Source organism: Jaculus jaculus, chromosome 11 (genome assembly GCF_020740685.1).
Source record: "Jaculus jaculus isolate mJacJac1 chromosome 11, mJacJac1.mat.Y.cur, whole genome shotgun sequence".
NCBI classification, from domain to species: domain Eukaryota; kingdom Metazoa; phylum Chordata; class Mammalia; order Rodentia; family Dipodidae; genus Jaculus; species Jaculus jaculus.
The window spans coordinates 39,142,809-39,160,073 of record NC_059112.1 but is presented as its reverse complement, the minus strand read 5'-3'; the positions used below and the strand labels follow the sequence as shown (position 1 = coordinate 39,160,073).

The following is a 17,265-nucleotide window of genomic DNA, read 5'->3' as shown; positions in this document are numbered from 1 at the left end:
TGCGTTTTTATTTCCATTGTCCTCCATCTTGTCTAAGCATGACATTTCCCCATCTATTCATTCATTCATTCACTCATTCATTCACTTCAGAGAGAAAAAGAAAGAAAGAGAATGGGCACACCAGGGCCTCTAGCCCCTGCAAACAAATTCCAGACACGTGTGCCACCTTGTGCATCTGGCTTATATGGGTTCTAGGGAGTCAAACTTGGGTCCCTAGGCTTTGTAGGCAAGTGCCCTAATCACGAAGCCCTGTCTCCACCCCCATTTCCTGCTTTTGATCCTGGTAGACCCCTGTTTCCATGTGGAGGGCTGACCCTAATACTTGTATAACTTCTGAATGCTCAAGAATACAGCCACACATGAGACTACTTAATTCCACTTGACCCTCACTAATATAAGTTCCAAACATAAAATCATCCTCCATTGCACTTGCCACAGCCTATGAAGCAGCATTTCTGCCAGCTTTTGTCTTCTTTTTTTAAAGTTTTTATTAGCATTTTCCATGATTATAAAAAAATCCCATGTTAATCCCCCCCCCCCCCACTTTCCCCTTTGAAATTCCATTCTCTTTTTTCATTTGAGACAGGTTTCATTGTAGCCCAGATTGGCCTGTAACTCACCAGATGGCCTCAAAATTGTGGCAAAGCCCAGCGTTGTGGTATACTGGGGAGGCTAAATTAGGAGGATCACCATTAGTTTGAGGCTAACCTAGACTGAGTTCCATGTCAGCTTTGGCTACAATGAGACACTGCCTCAAAAACAAAAACAAAAACAAGGGATGGAGAGATGGCTCAGCAGTTAAGGCTCTTGCCTATGAAGAGTTAGGACCTCGGTTTGACTCCCCAGAGGCCAAAAAAGCCAGATGCACATGTGGTTCATGCATCTGGAGTTCATTTGCAGTGGCCAGAGGCCCTGGAGCACCCATTTTTGCTTCATAAATAAGTTACTAAAAAACAAAAAATATATTGTGGCAATCCTTCTGCCTCAGCCTCCCAATTGCTGGTATTACAGATATGAGCCACCAGGCCAGGCTTTTTCCAGCAATTTAGAAAGCTTCCTTGGACAGGGCTGTGCTTAAAGCTAAGGGCATGACTGCAAATCACATCGCATATTGGCTTTGGGATTGCATGTTTGCGGGAGACAAAATTCCAAGTTTGTATTTGGCCTAATATTTTCTCCGAGGAGATGCTGGAGAGGATAAGGTGGAAGACATCAACTTTTTTCTTTTCTTTCTGTTTTTGGTTTTTCAAGGTAGGGTCTTGCTGACCTAGAATTCGTTTTACACTCTCAGGCTGGCCTTGAATTCACAGCCATCCATCTACCTCTGCTTCTGAGTGCTAGGAGTAAAGGCATGCACCATCACACCAGACTCACCATTTTCTTTCTTTCTCTTTTTTTCAGTTTTTTGAGGGAGGGTCTTATTCTAGCTCAGGCTGACTTGTAATTCACTATGTAGTGTGAGGGTGGCCTCGAACTGTCGGCAATCCTCCTACCTCTGCCTTCAGAGTGCTGGGATTAAAGGTTTGCCCCACCATGACCAGCAACATTTTGTTTTTAAAATATGGACCGCTTCACAAATTTGAGCAGGGATCATGCTAATCTTTTCTGTATCGTTCCAATTTTAGTATATGTGCTGCAGAAGTGAATGCCATTTTTTTTGACCAGCATTTTAGACAATTAACTAGAATATTTCTGGGATAAATTAGAAAAGAGTCTTAGTTCTTCAAAATCTGTAACTTTCAGATGTTAGGAAATTGAGGCAATATACTGATTTTGTTAGCAGAAGAATCCTGCCAGGAATCTAAGCAGTAAAACTATAAATGTCAGTCTAGCATGTGGGCGAGGCTCTTTCATGTAGAACCCATCGTGCCATGCACAATTGCTCTGAAGTACTTGAGATCAACCCTGGGGCTCGGTCACCTTTTCCTCAAATGCCAACCGGTGCCCTGTCTCCTGTGAGTCAATCTTACCTCTGACAGAGGAGTTTGGAAAGTCTTTTTTTTTGGTCTCACTTTAGCTCAGGCTGACCTGGGACTCACTCTGCAGTTCCAGCCTGGCCTCGAACTCACAATCCTCTTACCTCTGCCTCCCGAGTGCTGGGATTAAAGGATTGAGCCACCATGCCTGACCTGGAAAATAATTTTGCAACTGGGGTCCACAGAAGGGCATCGTGGGGTCTGGTGAGACTCCAGAATGACGGGCAGGAATTGTGGGGGTGGGACACATGTATATTTCTGTGTCATCCCACTGTAGCTTGAGCTGCAAAGAGACAAAGGACTGCTTTGGGGAATTACCAGCAAGAGTGAGCTTAGCCTTCCTTAGGCTGGGGGAGCATGGCCCAGCCAATGGGCCAGGCTTACCACTGGTTCTTCTCCACCCTCCAGTGCTGACGGTGCGCGCAGCCATCCCCATCATCATGGGGGCTAACATCGGGACCTCCATCACCAACACCATCGTGGCGCTCATGCAGGCAGGAGACCGGAATGAGTTCAGAAGGTAGGAGGCTCAGCAACTCCTGTATCCTTCGGGCCTGTTGTTTAAGCCATGCAGGAGTCACCACCTCTAGCAATAAGGGTGTGCTTGCCTAGTCATTGCTGGAGCTCCTGGAAGGACCCTCAAGGAAGTCTAGCTGGGGTTGGGGGTCACATACTTCCCAGCTGATGAAATCTACTGGTTGGTCTGCAGAGCTAGGATAATAATAGCATCCATCGCTGCTGTTTTATCTTAAGGTTTAAGCAGTCATAGAGACAAGTGTTTGGCAAAGTGCCTGATACCTCATCAGGGCTCACGAAAGGCAAGCACTAGCTAGACACTTAGCTGCGGGCTGGTGGCCCTGACACGTGGCCAGTTAGGGTAGGCTTGGCCGACTCACTTAGTCATAAGTAATTATACCTTCTCCAAACTTCCATTTTGGGCCAGCTCCACCAATACCACCTCTTCTTTATTCTTCACTGGAAGGTCAGTAAAAGGCAAAATGATGTTCCTGAGGGTGTGTTAGATATAAAAACAGGACATGTTGAGTAGGCAAAGGGAACCCTTTTCCTCCACAGAGATTCATGTGAGAATTAGAAACATTTCCAGACTTCTCTTCACCTAGTGGCAGACACTGGAGCTTATGAAAAGAAAGGAGTAATTTCCAGCTTGTCTTCATGAGGTGACCACGGTGCAGTCAGGCAGCTGGCATTACTGCAGGCCTGTCGGGGAGACAAACGTCACCCTCGTCTGCCTGTGACTCGGCAGTCATTGGATGCCACCATAGCCACTCATTTGCTGTGAGCCACCTCATTTGGTCCCTGATGACATGTCCTGATGGCCACAATAATATGCATTTAAGAGGGTTTTTTTTTATAAACATGATGGAGCTGGGTGTGGTGGCACATACCTTTTTTATTATATATATATATGTATATATATTTAAACATATATTTATTTGGCAGGGGGAGAGAGAGAGAGAATGGGCATGCCAGGGCCTCCAGCTACTGCAAACAAATTCCAGACACGTGCATCCCCTTGTGCATCTGGCTAACGTGGGTCCTGGGGAATCAAACCTGGGTCCTTTGACTTTGCAGGCAAAGGCCTTAACTGCTAAGCCATCCCTCCAGCCATATATATATGTACTTATTTATTTGAGAGAGAGAGAAAGAGTCAGATAGACAGAGAGAATTGATGCTCTAGGGCCCTCCAGCCACTGCAAACAAACCCCAGATTCATGTGCCACCTTGTGCATCTGGCTTATCTGGGTACTGGGGAATCAAATTTGGGTCCTTAGGCTTCACAGGTAAATGCCTTAACTACTAAGCCATCTCTCCAGCCATATATATATATATATATATACATATACATATATATATATATATATATATATATGATATAATATAATATATATATATATATATATATATATATGTAATTTTTTTTTTTTTGAGGTAGGATCTCACACTAGTCCAAGCTGACCTGGAATTCACTATGTAATCTCACGCTGCCCTTGAACTCACTGGGATCCTCCCAGCTCTGCCTCTCAAGTGCTTGGATTAAAGGCATGTGCCACCACACCCAGCTTGAATATATTTTTATTTTAGATAAAATAGAGATACAGCATGGGCAAACAATGCTTTGTGCATTTGTCTATGACCCATTGAGGTACCCTCATATAAGAATATATAGCTGGGGCTGGACAGCTGGTTTAGCAGTTAAGGCGCTTGCCTGTGAAGCCTGAGGACCCAGATTCAATTCTCCAGGTCTCTCGTAAGCCAGATGCATAAGGGGGCACATGTGTCTGGAGTTCGTTTGCAGTGGCTGGAGGCCCTGGTGTGCCCATTCTCACTCTCTATCTCTCTCTGTGTTTCAAATAAATCAATAAAATACGTAGATAAAAATATTTTTAAAAAGAATATCTAGCTAATGTAGCTTCTCTTCAGCTGTCACACAGGTATAAGCTATTTCAGTGTGCTTTTCATAACTCTCCATTTAGGAGGGAACACTATCTCCACACATGGTCAGGATTATTTCTATAATGATAGCATATTAAACATTTACAAGGCTCTTAAAACATGATCCCACCAATACTAGGAAATACTTAAATTATTTTACCCTTTTTGGTAGTATATAAAATGTGTTAAATTGCCTTCTTCAGGAATAATAGGAATCCTCTAAAAGATCAGCTAATGGTATGAAGCAAAAACTTGTACTTTCACTAGTTAAGTTACTTATCATCCTCATATCCTGATTAGATGCCTCTGTGTGTTCTTTCTCTAGCACACCATCTGATAGTGTTTTCTGACATGCTTTTTTTTTTTTTTTTTTTTTTTGGTTTTTCGAGGAAGGATCTCACTCTAGTCCAAGCTGACCTGGAGGTTCACTATGTAATCTCAGGATGGCCTCGAACTCATGGTGATCCTCCTACCTTTGCCTACTGGGTGCTGGGATTAAAGGCATGTACCCCATGCCCAGCTTTGGCATGCAAACGCATTGAAAGAAACATTTTCATTGAAAATAAAAAAAAAATCTGAGGCACAGGAATTTTTTTTTGGTGGTAGGGTCTCATTGTATCACTCTGGCTAGCCTTGAACCAGCCTAGCTTGGCCTCAACTCAAACTTGTATTGCCTGTTTGCTGAGTGCTGGGATTGCAGCCTGTGCCCCCAAGCCTAGCTGAGATGGTTTCCTCATCTTGAGATAGGATGGGACTCTGGGTGAACCTGAACCTCTGCAGATGCTATGGATAGCATCTATCAGCCTAGTTTCCTGGAGGGGAATTTCAAGACTTATTTATTTATTCATTTATTCATTTAAGAGAGAGAGAGAGAATGGGCATGCCAGGGTCGCTAGCCACTGCAGACAAACTCCAGATGCATGCACCACCTTGTGCATCTGGCTTTATGTGGGTGCTGGGGAACCAAACCTGGGTCCTTTGTCTTTTCAGGCAAATGCCTTCACTGCTCAGCCAATTCTCTAGCCCTCAAGACTTCTTTAAAAAAAAATGTCAAGAATTTATTTCAGATAGAAGGCTTTGATGGTTGCCTGCCAATCTGACCCCCCACTTTTCTGAGGGCAGGCTGCGCTCATGCACTTCAGAAGTGGTCTTGCGGGGCTGGAGGGATGGCTCCGCCATGCCAGCATGAGACCCTGATTTGATCCCTACATACATACATACATATACAGCCAAGCGTGCTGACGCGTGCCTGGGTGCCAACTCTGGGGAAGTGGAGACCAGAGGACTAGCTTGCCAGCTAGACAATCTAGCTGAATCTGAGCTCTAGATTCAGTGAGAGACCCTGTCTCAAAAAATGATGTGGAACCCACGGGGTGTAGTGGCGCATGCCTTTAATCCCAGCACTCGGGAGGCAGAGGTAGGAGGAAGCCACCATGCCCAGCTAAAACAATGGTTTCTGAGGGAATAACTCTGACCAAAACATACTGGCTGACTATTTTCTCGGAGACCTTATACCAGATGGGTGATAGCTAGCAGATACAATGACCTGGTCTGACCCGGCTGATGTTTTCAATTCATCGCCTAACCTAGCTCTTGGGGCTTCCCACCCACAGGGCTTTTGCAGGGGCCACTGTGCATGACTTTTTCAACTGGCTCTCTGTGTTGGTGCTCTTGCCCTTGGAGGCCGCCACCCACTACCTGGAGCTCCTGACCAACCTTGTGGTGGACACCTTCAACTTCAAGAATGGGGAAGAAGCCCCAGCCATTCTGAAAGTCATCACAGATCCGTTCACAAAGCTCATCATCCAGGTAACTGTTACCGAGCATAGCTAATCCCAGGGCCTGGGCCCCTCCATGCCTAGGAGTCTGGAATACTGCACTGCTGAGTTTGGAGAAAGCCAAGGGCAGCAGAACTCCAGGGATGCTTAGTAGTGTGTGTGTGTGTCTGTCTGTCTGTCCCCTCTCCTGGACTTCAATATGTGTGTCCTCTTTAACAGAAAAGGGACAAGGGTGATGAGTGCTTCTAGAGCATTCTTCACTGGACACTTGTGACCACTTTGTCCCCATCAGTGTCTCCAACATGGGTTTTTCATGACAAAAATATTACCCAATGCCTAGCTAATGGGTTTTTCATGACAAAAATATTACCCAATGCCTAGCTAAGAAGGGTTACTGCCCTTCCCACCAGGGGCCAATCCAGCCCATTGGTCCCTTGTATCTGTCCCTATCATGAGAAGGAAAGAGGGTTTTGCCCATGTTGCCTCGGGAAGCAAAGGCCTGCTGGGACCCTGAACTTGCATTCTTCTGGTTTCTCTTATTTAGTCAGCGGGTGTCCGTGACCTGCTTCTTATAAGTGCCTGTGTCATTCAGTTATTCAGCGACTGATGCTACTTCCAGGGATGGGGGTTACACACAGTTGAGCCCTAAATCATACCCCTAGGGGCTCACAGTCAAGTTCATTCCCTGAAAGGCCCTGTGACAGTCCCACCCCACTTCTGTCCCAAGTCAATGTGAAGTCACGCTGACTGTCTTCCCCTGTTATCTTTCTCAGCTGGACAAGGACGTGATTCACCAAATCGCCATGAATAACGAGGCAGCTCAAAACAAGAGCCTGGTCAAGATCTGGTGCAAAACTTTCACCAACATAGTAAGTATCTGGAATACTTCCTGGCAGGTGAACCCTTAAAGGTGGCAAAGCAAGCTGGGCATGGTGGCGTATGCCTTTAATACCACCAGCACTTGGGAGGGGGGGCAGAGATAGAAGAGCTGCTGTGAATTTGAGGCAAGCCTGAGACTACGTAGTGAATTGCAGTTCAGCCTGGGTTGGAGAGAGACCCTACCATAAAAAACTAAAAATAAAAAAAAAGAAAGATAGAAAAAAAAGGAAAAGGAAAGAAAACTTGGAAGTCTTGTCTAAGGACTTTCCTTTCAGAAGTAAGTCCATGTGGGCTGGAGAAATGGCTTAGTGGTTAAGGCACTTGCCTGCTAAGCCAAAGGACCCAAGTTCAATTCCCCAATACCCACATAAGCCAGATGCACAAGGTAGCACATGCGTCTGGAGTTGATTTGCAGTGGATAGAGGTCCTGTCATGGCCCTGTTCTCTCTCAAATAAATAAATAATAAACATATTTTTAAAAGGAAGTAAGTCCACGAGTGAGGGTCTTTGGCAATAGGGCAGATGGCGACCTCTGCCTCATCCCAGGGCATGGATGCATCATTCTAGACCTGCCTTGGGGAAGGCTTATTGCCTGTCGTTGCCTGCCTCTTCCTGGGTACTGGGTGTCATGGAATCTATTCGGGGTGGGCAGCAAGGGCAGCACTGAGGTACTAAAGGCCAGAGATGTAACTCTAAAAAGCAGCAGCTTCTTAAATGGCAGGGGTTGGTTTTCATTTGTCCCATTTGTTTCAAGAGCTTGTTCAGAAGCCGAATAAGCTAATCCTGGAGGGAGGAATGGCACTCTACCGTGGAGCAGCCACCCAGACCCATGGGCACGGTGTCTTACCTGGTCCCCTCACTGACTGTCGTTGCCACCAGAAGTGTGTGTTGTGGACATTTATCCTGTTTGTCATTTAGACGGAATTGAACGTCACCGTCCCCTCGCCGGAGAACTGTACCTCTCCTTCAATGTGTTGGACGGACGGCATCAACACGTGGACCACCACGAATGTGACCTACAAAGAGAACATTGCAAAATGTGAGTGGGATGTGGTGAGCTGGCCTTGCCACTGGGGCACATGGGCATTTCTTTTTTTGGTTTTTCGAGGTAGGGTCTCACTGTCTCACTCTAGTCCAGGCTGACCTGGAATTCACTATGGAGTCTCAGGGTGGCCTCGAACTCACGGCGATCCTCCTACCTCTGCCTCCCGAGTGCTGGATTCAAGGCGCGCGCCTAGATGAGCATTTCTTATCTGTGGAGTCCGCTGAAGGCAGGGAGGAGGGCAGCAGGCGGCACACGTTTTCTACCCGTCCTAGCCAGCATGTGCTGCCACAGCAGGGTGTGAAGAGGCTGAATGTCCCACGTGACAGGCCCAAGGTGGCCCACAGGAAGTGGCAGATTGGGGACTTGAAACCCAGGAGCTCTGACACCTCCATACCTGCTCAAAGGAGCTTGTCAGATTCCACAGAGCTCCCTCCCTGTGAACCAGTATCCCTTTCTCACTAACTCTAGGGTGATGATAGCCATTTTGTTACATTCTAAAAAATATTTTATTTTTGTTTATTTATTTGACAGAGAAAGAGAGGAGGGGGAGGCAGGGGATGGGCGCGCCCGGGCTTCCAGCTACTGCAAACGAACTGCAGACACTTGCATCCCCTTGTGCATCTAGCTAATGTGGGTCCTGGAAAATCGAACCTGGGTCCTTTGGCTTTGTAGGCAAATGCTTTAACTGCTAAGCCATCTCTCCAGCCCAACGATAGCCATTTTGAAGAGCAACATGGGGCCTACACAGGACAGATATTTTTACTAGGTGAATCCCTTCTGTCTGGAGGCCCTGAAGAAGACAGTGAGCCCATCTGCTACTCTGGTCTTTAAGAAGCCATGATTTTGCCCTGGAGTCTTTTCTGGCTTGAGGATCCCTAGTTCTTACCCACTCCCATGCATCTTGACTTCTCCCTTCCCCATGGGCACGAATCCTGAGCAGTGTACACTGACTGTGAACAGCACTGGACAGATGGAGGCAGGAGGATCAGGAGTTCAAGGTCATTCTCAGAGTCATAGCAACTTGGAAGCGAGCCCGGGCTTCATATGGTCCTGTCTCATCTCAGGGACACACTTACCTACAAAGGATGCCATCTTTAATCCATGTGGCCAGGTGTCTCTGGCTGCCAGCTGAGAGCCTGTTCTGAAGGAAGACGGCAGGGGATTTACAACAACCTCTGGTCAGTGTGGTCCCCCCTCTCCTGACAAAGCTCTCTGTACCTCTTCAGGCCAGCACATCTTTGTGAATTTCAACCTCCCGGACCTCGCTGTGGGCATCATCCTGCTCTTTGTTTCCCTGCTGGTCCTCTGTGGCTGCCTGATCATGATCGTCAAGCTCCTGGGCTCCGTGCTCAAGGGGCAGGTTGCGGTCATCATTAAGAAGACGCTCAACACTGGTAGGTGTACTGCCCGCTGTCCATTCTGGCCTTTGGTGGATGGCATATGACCACCCCTAGAGACATTCTTGTCTTTTATTTTCTTTTTCTTTTATATATTTATATTTATTTACTTGAGAGAGGGAAAGAGATGGGGGAGAGAGAGAATGGGTGTGCCAGGGCTTCTAGCCACTGCAAACGAACTCCAGATGCATGCACCACTTCGTGCATCTGGCTCACTGGTTCCTGGGGACTCAAACCGAGGTCCTTTGGCTTCACAGGCAAGCACCTTAACCATTAAGCCATCTCTCCAGCCCTAGAGGTACTCTTGTGTTTCCATCTTGCAATGATATGATAAGCTGTAAAAGTTAAGATGTTATTTGCTTTATAATTTTTTCTGAGTGTCCTCAGTGGGCTTGGCAGGGGGAATAAGCTTCCATTGCAAAGTAGAAAGCTCGTGTGAAAGAGCTATACCCTAGCAGAATTTCTTTTTTTTTTTTTTAATTTTTTTTTAATTTATTTATTTGAGAGCAACAGACACAGAGAGAAAGACAGATAGAGGAAGAGAGAGAGAATGGGTGCGCCAGGGCTTCCAGCCTCTGCAAAGGAACTCCAGACACATGCGCCCCCTTGTGCATCTGGATAACATGGGACCTGGGGAACCAAGCCTCGAACCGGGGTCCTTAGGCTTCACAGGCAAGCGCTTAACCACTAAGCCATCTTTCCAGCCCCTTAGCAGAATTTCTATATGCCCAGGATTATCCTACTCTGTTTGGAGCTCTTAGTAAAAGTGTAACAGGATTCTCTTGCTCTCTCTCTCTCTCTCTCTCTCTCTCTCTGCCTTTCTCTCTCAAACAAACAAACAAAGAAACAAATATAAAAAAAATTAAAAATGGGTAAGGGAGATGGCTTAGCGGTTAAGGTGCTTGCCTGCAAAGCCTAAGGACCCAGGTTCCATTCCTCAGTACTCACATAAGCCAGATTCACATGGTGGCTCATGCAGCTGGAGTTTGTATGTAGTGGCTAGAGGCCCTGATGTGTCCATTCTCTCTCTCTCTATCTCTCTCTTTCAAATAAATAAATAAACATAAAATATTTTTTTAAGAAGTATTGCTGGGCGTGGTGGTGCACGCCTTTAATCCCAGCACTCGGGAGGCAGAGGTAGGAGGATCACTGTGAGTTCGAGGCCACCCTGAAACTACATAGTGAATTCTAGGTCAGCCTGAGCTAAAGTGAGACCCTACCTCAAAAAGAAAAAGTGTGCTAGGTATTCACTCACATCCTCACTTACCTTCACTCTTTGGGAAGGAAATTCAGTTCTGGAATAACTATGGGACCAAACAGAAGCTCCCGCCCAATCAGGCATCATGGCTATTGAGAACTTACTATGCAGGACCTCCGCATTTTCCTGAAATTGGAATAAAATGTCAGGAGAGGAGCCTCTGCTTCAGGTGCAGCCGAACTGCTGGCTGAGCACACAGTGCTCCAGGCTTGTGCCTTCCTTCCAGGCTCCACCCGCTAGAAACGAATGAGGAAGGAGAGCAGGTCAGGGAGGTGGATTGTCCTGGTGGATTCAAGTCTCTGTACTTGGGTCTCCACTTGGTCTGCGTCACTGTTCCTTATTTCCTTGCTTCACCATCCCAGCACCTGCTGGGTCAAAGACATGAGGGCATGAAACAGGATTCTAGAAAGAGACTTGGCAATCTAGACTAGGGGTGGCATACAAACTCATGCCATAGCCCAGCCTTTGCTGCTGGGCTCTAGCGAGGTGGTAGCCCATGCCTTCCAGAGGGGACGCATGGAGTAACCTCTTCCTCTTGGTCTTCTAGACTTTCCCTTTCCCTTTGCCTGGGTGACTGGCTACTTGGCCATCCTTGTGGGCGCAGGCATGACCTTCATCGTGCAGAGCAGCTCTGTGTTCACTTCTGCTTTGACCCCGCTCATCGGTGAGTTTCTCCCTGAGCTCTCCCTTGGGTTGGTCCCATTCCCATCACCACTCCCATCATGCCCTGTGGCTAATGCTATGTGCTCTGTGCCCTCCCCTCCCCAGGCATCGGGGTAATCACCATTGAGAGGGCGTATCCACTCACGCTGGGATCCAACATCGGCACCACCACCACGGCCATCCTGGCTGCTTTAGCCAGCCCAGGCAACACCCTCAGGAGTTCACTGCAGGTCAGGACCTACTGCATGGGGCCAGGGTTCTGGGTGGAAAACAACCCACTCTGTGGTCTTACGAAGTCATTTCTATTTTATTTTATTATTATTATTTTCTTTTTGGTTTTTCGAGGTAGGGTCTCACTCGAGCCCAGGCTGACCTGGAATTCACTATGGAGTCTCAGGGTGGCCTCGAACTCACGGTGATCCTCCTACCTCTGCCTCCCAAGTGCTGGGATTAAAGGCGTGCGCCACCACGCCCAGCTATCATTTCTATTTTTAAAAATTATTTTATTTTTATTTATTTATTTGAAAGAGCGAGAGGGGCATAGATAATATATGTGGAGAGAGAGAGAGAATGAGAATGAGAATGAATGAATATGCCAGGGCCACCAGCCACTGCAAACAAACTCCAGACATATGTGTCACCTTGTGCATCTGGCTTGCGTGGATCCTGGGGAATCGAACCTGTGTCCTTTGGCTTTGCAGGCAAACACCTTAACCACTAAGCCATCTCTCTAGCCCTTACAAGGTCATTTCTAACAAGAGCCAGACTTTCTATGTTCTAGCCAAAAGGTGGAACCAAGTTGTTGCTGGAAGCTGCAGGGAGAGTCAGAGCTCTCACTCCTTAGAGAGGTAGTAAGGCCTTCGTGTAAACACAAGTGGGATATTCCTTCCACAGACTGACACTGATTATAGGAAATTCTGACCTCACATTCTGGCCCATCTTTCTCTCTGCCCTCTTGGGAACTTTGCCTGAGAAGTGGCCAAAGAGGTGGCCTGTGTTATTCCAGGAGTACCTGCTTGGCCTGGAATACCAAGCTTACCTTGGGAAAGATCTTAGAGATTTGAGGTTTTTTGTCCCATCCATTGTTAGTCTGAGTGACCTTCAACAAATGACACAAATAAATTCCTTATCCAGAAAATAGAGACCATAATCCCCTTCTCCTTAAGATCACCATGGATATATGGCTAAGATGGCACTGTCTGATGCCATACTGTCCAACAGAAATACCTGTGAACATCATTGCAGGGCAGAAGAGCCTCACCGGAGGTACTCAGCGGCCTCCTGCAGCTGGTGGCTAATGTGTCTGACAGTTCTGGTCCAAGACTCCTACCACGGCAAAGTGGAACAGGCGTCTGGCCTGTGTAGCCAGACCTTCACTTCCTATTTGCAACTTGGGATGCCTTAGTTTTCACATACGTTAAGTAATAACGGCTGCCACTCTGCAGAATGGATCTCGGGTGTTCTGCTTTGAGGCGGGGTCTCTGTGTGGCCCAGGCTGAGCTCAAAATTGTGGTCTTTCTGATTCTAGGAGTGTACACCACCCCTCACTTGTATAGCATTTCTTTAAAATTATTATTATTTGAAAGGGGGGAGTGAGAGAATGGGCATGCCAAGACCTCGTGCCATTGCAAACAAACTCCGATGCATAGGCCACTTTGTGCATCTGGCTTTACGTGGGATAATGGGGATTCAAACCTGGGTCATCAGGATTAAAAACAAGTGCCCTAACCACTAAGCAATCTCTCCAGCCCCCTGAACCAAGAAAGCCAGTGATCCCATGATCCAGGCTTTATGCCGATTGCTCCAGTGGAGACAGTGGGACCAAGGCATGGAGAAGCAGTGGGCAAACCCATTACCAGATGATAACTAAAGAACCCCAGAGCCAGAAAGCAGAACCGTGGTTGAGCTGGGTCTCACCAACCCGCCCCCCCGCCACTCAAGTACAGGCTGAGCTCCTGCTCCGGCAAGGAAGGTGTTAGGTGACCGTCCCTCCTCATCCCCTCACGTGTCCAACCTCCTCTGTTTCAGATCGCCCTGTGCCACTTTTTCTTCAACATCTCCGGCATCTTGCTGTGGTACCCGATCCCGTTCACCCGCCTGCCCGTCCGCCTGGCCAAAGGCCTGGGCAACATCTCCGCCAAGTACCGCTGGTTCGCCGTCTTCTACCTGATTTTTTTCTTTTTCCTGACCCCGCTGGCGGTGTTTGGCCTCTCGCTGGCGGGCTGGCCTGTGCTGGTAGGCGTGGGGGTGCCCATCGTCTTGGTGCTGCTCCTCATCCTGTGCATCAGGCTGCTGCAGACCCGCTGCCCACGCATGCTGCCCCTGAAGCTCCGCGACTGGAACTTCCTGCCCTACTGGATGCACTCGCTGAAGCCCTGGGACCGGGTCATCTCCCTGGCCACCACCTGCTACCAGCGGCGTTGCTGCTGCTGCTGCCGGGTGTGCTGTCAGGTGTGCTGCATGGTGTGTGGCTGCAGGTGCTGTCGTTGCAGCAGGTGCTGCCGGGACCTGGAGGAGGGGCGCGAGGAGCAGGACGTCCCGGTCAAGGGCCCCGAGGTCTTTAACAACGCAGTCACGAGCAAAGAGATCCAGGATGAGGGCAAGGGCCAGGTGGATGCCCTGAGCATGAAGACCATGCCTACCAGCACAGCCTTCTAGGGGAGGCCCCGAGGTCCGGGAGAAGCCAGGGCCCCTGCGCTCCCCCCATCCTGGCTCCATCTCCTGCAGCCTCGCAGCGATTTGTTCTTCAGCAGGAAGCCAAGCTGACAATAGCCCCTGCTCTCCAGGTCTCGCCCTCCCACAAGACGCAGGGCGCAGAGGGGACACTGTGAACCTGGCTCCTCCATGACCACCTCCACTCCCGATGTGGTCCACTAGGAACTGCTTTCAAAATCCATCCTCTTCAGAAGAGAAAGGCCTAAGAGGCATTAGGGAAGGTTCTCGAAGGGCCCTCTGTAAGGCCATGTGTATATATGTGTACAAAGATCTCCTTTCTTGGCACAGATCCCCAGCCAGCTCTCCTTTATCAAAGATCATGCCCACCTCCCCCTTCCTCCACCCCACGCCCCGCCCCATGAGCAGGTGGTATGGCCGAAATGGAGCACTGTTTGGGACCATGGGAAGTCCCTCTTCCAGCGTTTGGAAAGATGGTTTACCTGCCAAAGGGCTCCAGGTTCTTGCACCAGACCGCTATTGAGGTCAAATTTGCAGACATTTGTGGCGGCAGCCTAATGCCACTCTCTTGGTCAGTTAGAAGTGGTACTGTTGTGACTTTTGGAATCAGATGTGTGAGGCCTAGGTCCAATCTCTCTCCCTCTTCTGCCACTTGGTACCATCTGCTCATGGAATGGTCCTATGTCTCCTGCTTCCCCCCTCACTTCTGGGCCAGCTTTTGGTGGTCGTTTTCACGCATCTTTCAGGCATGTGCCTTAACCACTGAGCCATCTCTCCAGCCCCCTCACCCCTCCTTTGCCCCTATATCCATCATCAAAGTCTTCCCAAACTCTTCCCAGTTTCCACCAGTGATTTTTCCATAGCTTCCTCCAAGCACTAAATTCCCCCAGGAGAAGGCAATTGGAACAGGGCTGAGAACTGTGTGTACAGCGCAGTAAGGGTTCTGGGATGCCATGTAAGAGGGTGTGGGCCCTTTCATCCTAGATGCCTCCTTTATGCCTCCCAGAGCCCTGCTTCAGTCACACGGCAGCTGCTCACCCTCAACCATCAGCCTCGGGAAAGGAGGCAGTGGCTGTAACCCCTTCTCCCTCAGCCCACGCCGTCACCATCTGAACAGGCTGGGATGCTAACTTGAGCCCCTCTCTGCCCGCCATGTAGATACCCATTCCCTAACAGAGCCATTTATATTGCATATTTATAGTCATGCCCCTGTACAGCATTTTCATAAGTTATAATAGTAAATAGTTGGGATTTGTTTTATAGTGCCTCGTTTGGAAATGAGGCAGGGTTATTTTCTGAAATATAGAGACAGAATGAGCACCTTTGTATATTTTGTAATGCTGCCTTTAAGCACACCTCTGTGGCCTCGCCACCTCTTCACATCCTGTAAATATGTAATTAAAACCCAGGCAGTGGCTCTCTTTGCACTCAGTTGATTTTTTTTTTTAAAAAAAAACTGGGATCTTTGTATCTATGTTGATTGTATTTTTTTTATTGGTTATGGGAAGGGAGAAATAAAAGATAATCAAACCCAAATGGAGTGCTGTTGCTTCTAATTACAAGGAAATGGAGGCCTCCTTGAATCCATTTCCTCACATAAATATCACTGCAAAGGAACTCCAGATGCATGTGCCACTGTGTGCATCTGGCTTTGTGTGGGTAATGGAGAATCAAGCCCTAATAAGTGTCTTTAACCACTTTATGTTTATTTATTTGTAAAAAAAGAGAAAATTGGCACATCTCCCATGACTGCAAATGAACTCCAGTTGCATGGGCTCCTTTGTGCATCTGGCATTATGTGGCTGTTGGGGAATTGAGCCCTGGTGCCGTTAGGCTGTAAAATGCAGGGAAGCATCTTTAACCAATGATCCTCCTCCCCAGCCCTGTTTCTTGTCTTTCTTCTCTTTTCTTTTTTGGTGTTTTGAGGGTTTTTTTTTGTTTTTTTTTTTTGTTTTTTTTTTTTGAGGTAGGGTCTTGCTGTAGCCCAGGCTGACCTGGAATTCAATATGTAGTCTCAGGGTGACCTCGGCAGACTCACAGTGATCCTACTTCTGTCTCCTGAGTGCTGAGATTAAAGGTGTATACCACCACGCCCCTCCTGTTTCTATTTTCGATTGAGACACCTGATTGTCTCAGCACTCACTACATAGACCAAGCTAATTTGGTATCAGTAGCAAACTTGCTTCTGCCTCCAAGTCCTGGGATCACAGGTATATTACCTCCATATTACAGGTGTATACCTCCACACCCAGCTATTTTTATTTTTTTGTTAGTTTTTATTTTTATTTATTTATTCATTTATTTATTTTTGGTTTTTTTGAGGTAGGGTCTCACTCTAGCTCAGGCTGATGACCTGGAATTCACTATGTAGTCCCAGGGTGGCCTCGAACTCACAGAAATCCTCCTATTCCTGCCTCCAGAATTCTGGGATTAAAGGTGTGTACCACCATGCTCAGGTTATTTTTACCTTTTAAATATGCTTACTAGAAAATTTAAGTTCACATATGACTCCTGGTATATTTCTGATATAAAAAATCTAAGTAATATCAGCTTGATCAATGTATAAGGGATGTTACAATCTTATTCTCTTCAAACATGAAATAAGCTTTTCTTTTTCTTAAAATATTTTGTTTATTTGAGAGACAGTAAAAGAAAGAGGGAGAGAGAGAGAGAGAAAATGGGCACACTAGGACCTCTAGCCACTTCAAATGGACTTCCAGACGCATGTGCCACCTTGTGCATCTGGTTTTGCATGGGTCCTTGGCTTTACAGCCAAGCGCCTTAACTGTTGAGCCATCTCTGGAGTCTGAAATAGGCTTTTCTAATTCCTCTAGAGCACTATTAGGTATAAATTGTTTAACAAAGACAATTTCCTAATATTAAATGCAGACGTAGAGTTTGAACACTGCAGGAGACAGTTTTTTGGGGAGGTAGGTAGATTAGGAAACAGCCCTGGGTAAATTAAGATGGCGAATGCTTCCCTTCCTTCCTGGACTGGAGGAAAATTTCCTGCCATTGTGCTGCCTTGGTGGGCAGCCTGATGAACTTTCTGAGAACTGCGCAATACTGGACTTACCTTATCAGCACCTCTCATCTTTACTCATGCCAACCAATCACACACTCAGGGTGGGTGGGCCTTCCC

The 17,265-nt window shown here is 47.4% G+C and overlaps 1 protein-coding gene and 1 pseudogene across 1 annotated transcript in view; one reads left to right on the top strand and one right to left on the bottom strand.

Moving 5' to 3' along the window:
* Positions 1–15,543, top strand: part of Slc34a2 (solute carrier family 34 member 2) — a 33,179-nt gene extending 17,636 nt beyond the window's left edge. The window contains exons 6-13 of the mRNA XM_004656155.2: positions 2,385–2,496; positions 6,044–6,239; positions 6,982–7,077; positions 8,006–8,126; positions 9,359–9,526; positions 11,335–11,451; positions 11,556–11,680; positions 13,479–15,543. Coding sequence (XP_004656212.2) covers positions 2,385–2,496; positions 6,044–6,239; positions 6,982–7,077; positions 8,006–8,126; positions 9,359–9,526; positions 11,335–11,451; positions 11,556–11,680; positions 13,479–14,108 — 1,565 coding nt within the window. The 3' untranslated portion in view covers positions 14,109–15,543. The remainder of the gene's footprint in view (positions 1–2,384; positions 2,497–6,043; positions 6,240–6,981; positions 7,078–8,005; positions 8,127–9,358; positions 9,527–11,334; positions 11,452–11,555; positions 11,681–13,478) is intronic.
* On the bottom strand, positions 1,556–1,649 carry LOC123453428 (annotated as a pseudogene).
* Positions 15,544–17,265: the final 1,722 nt, after the last annotated feature.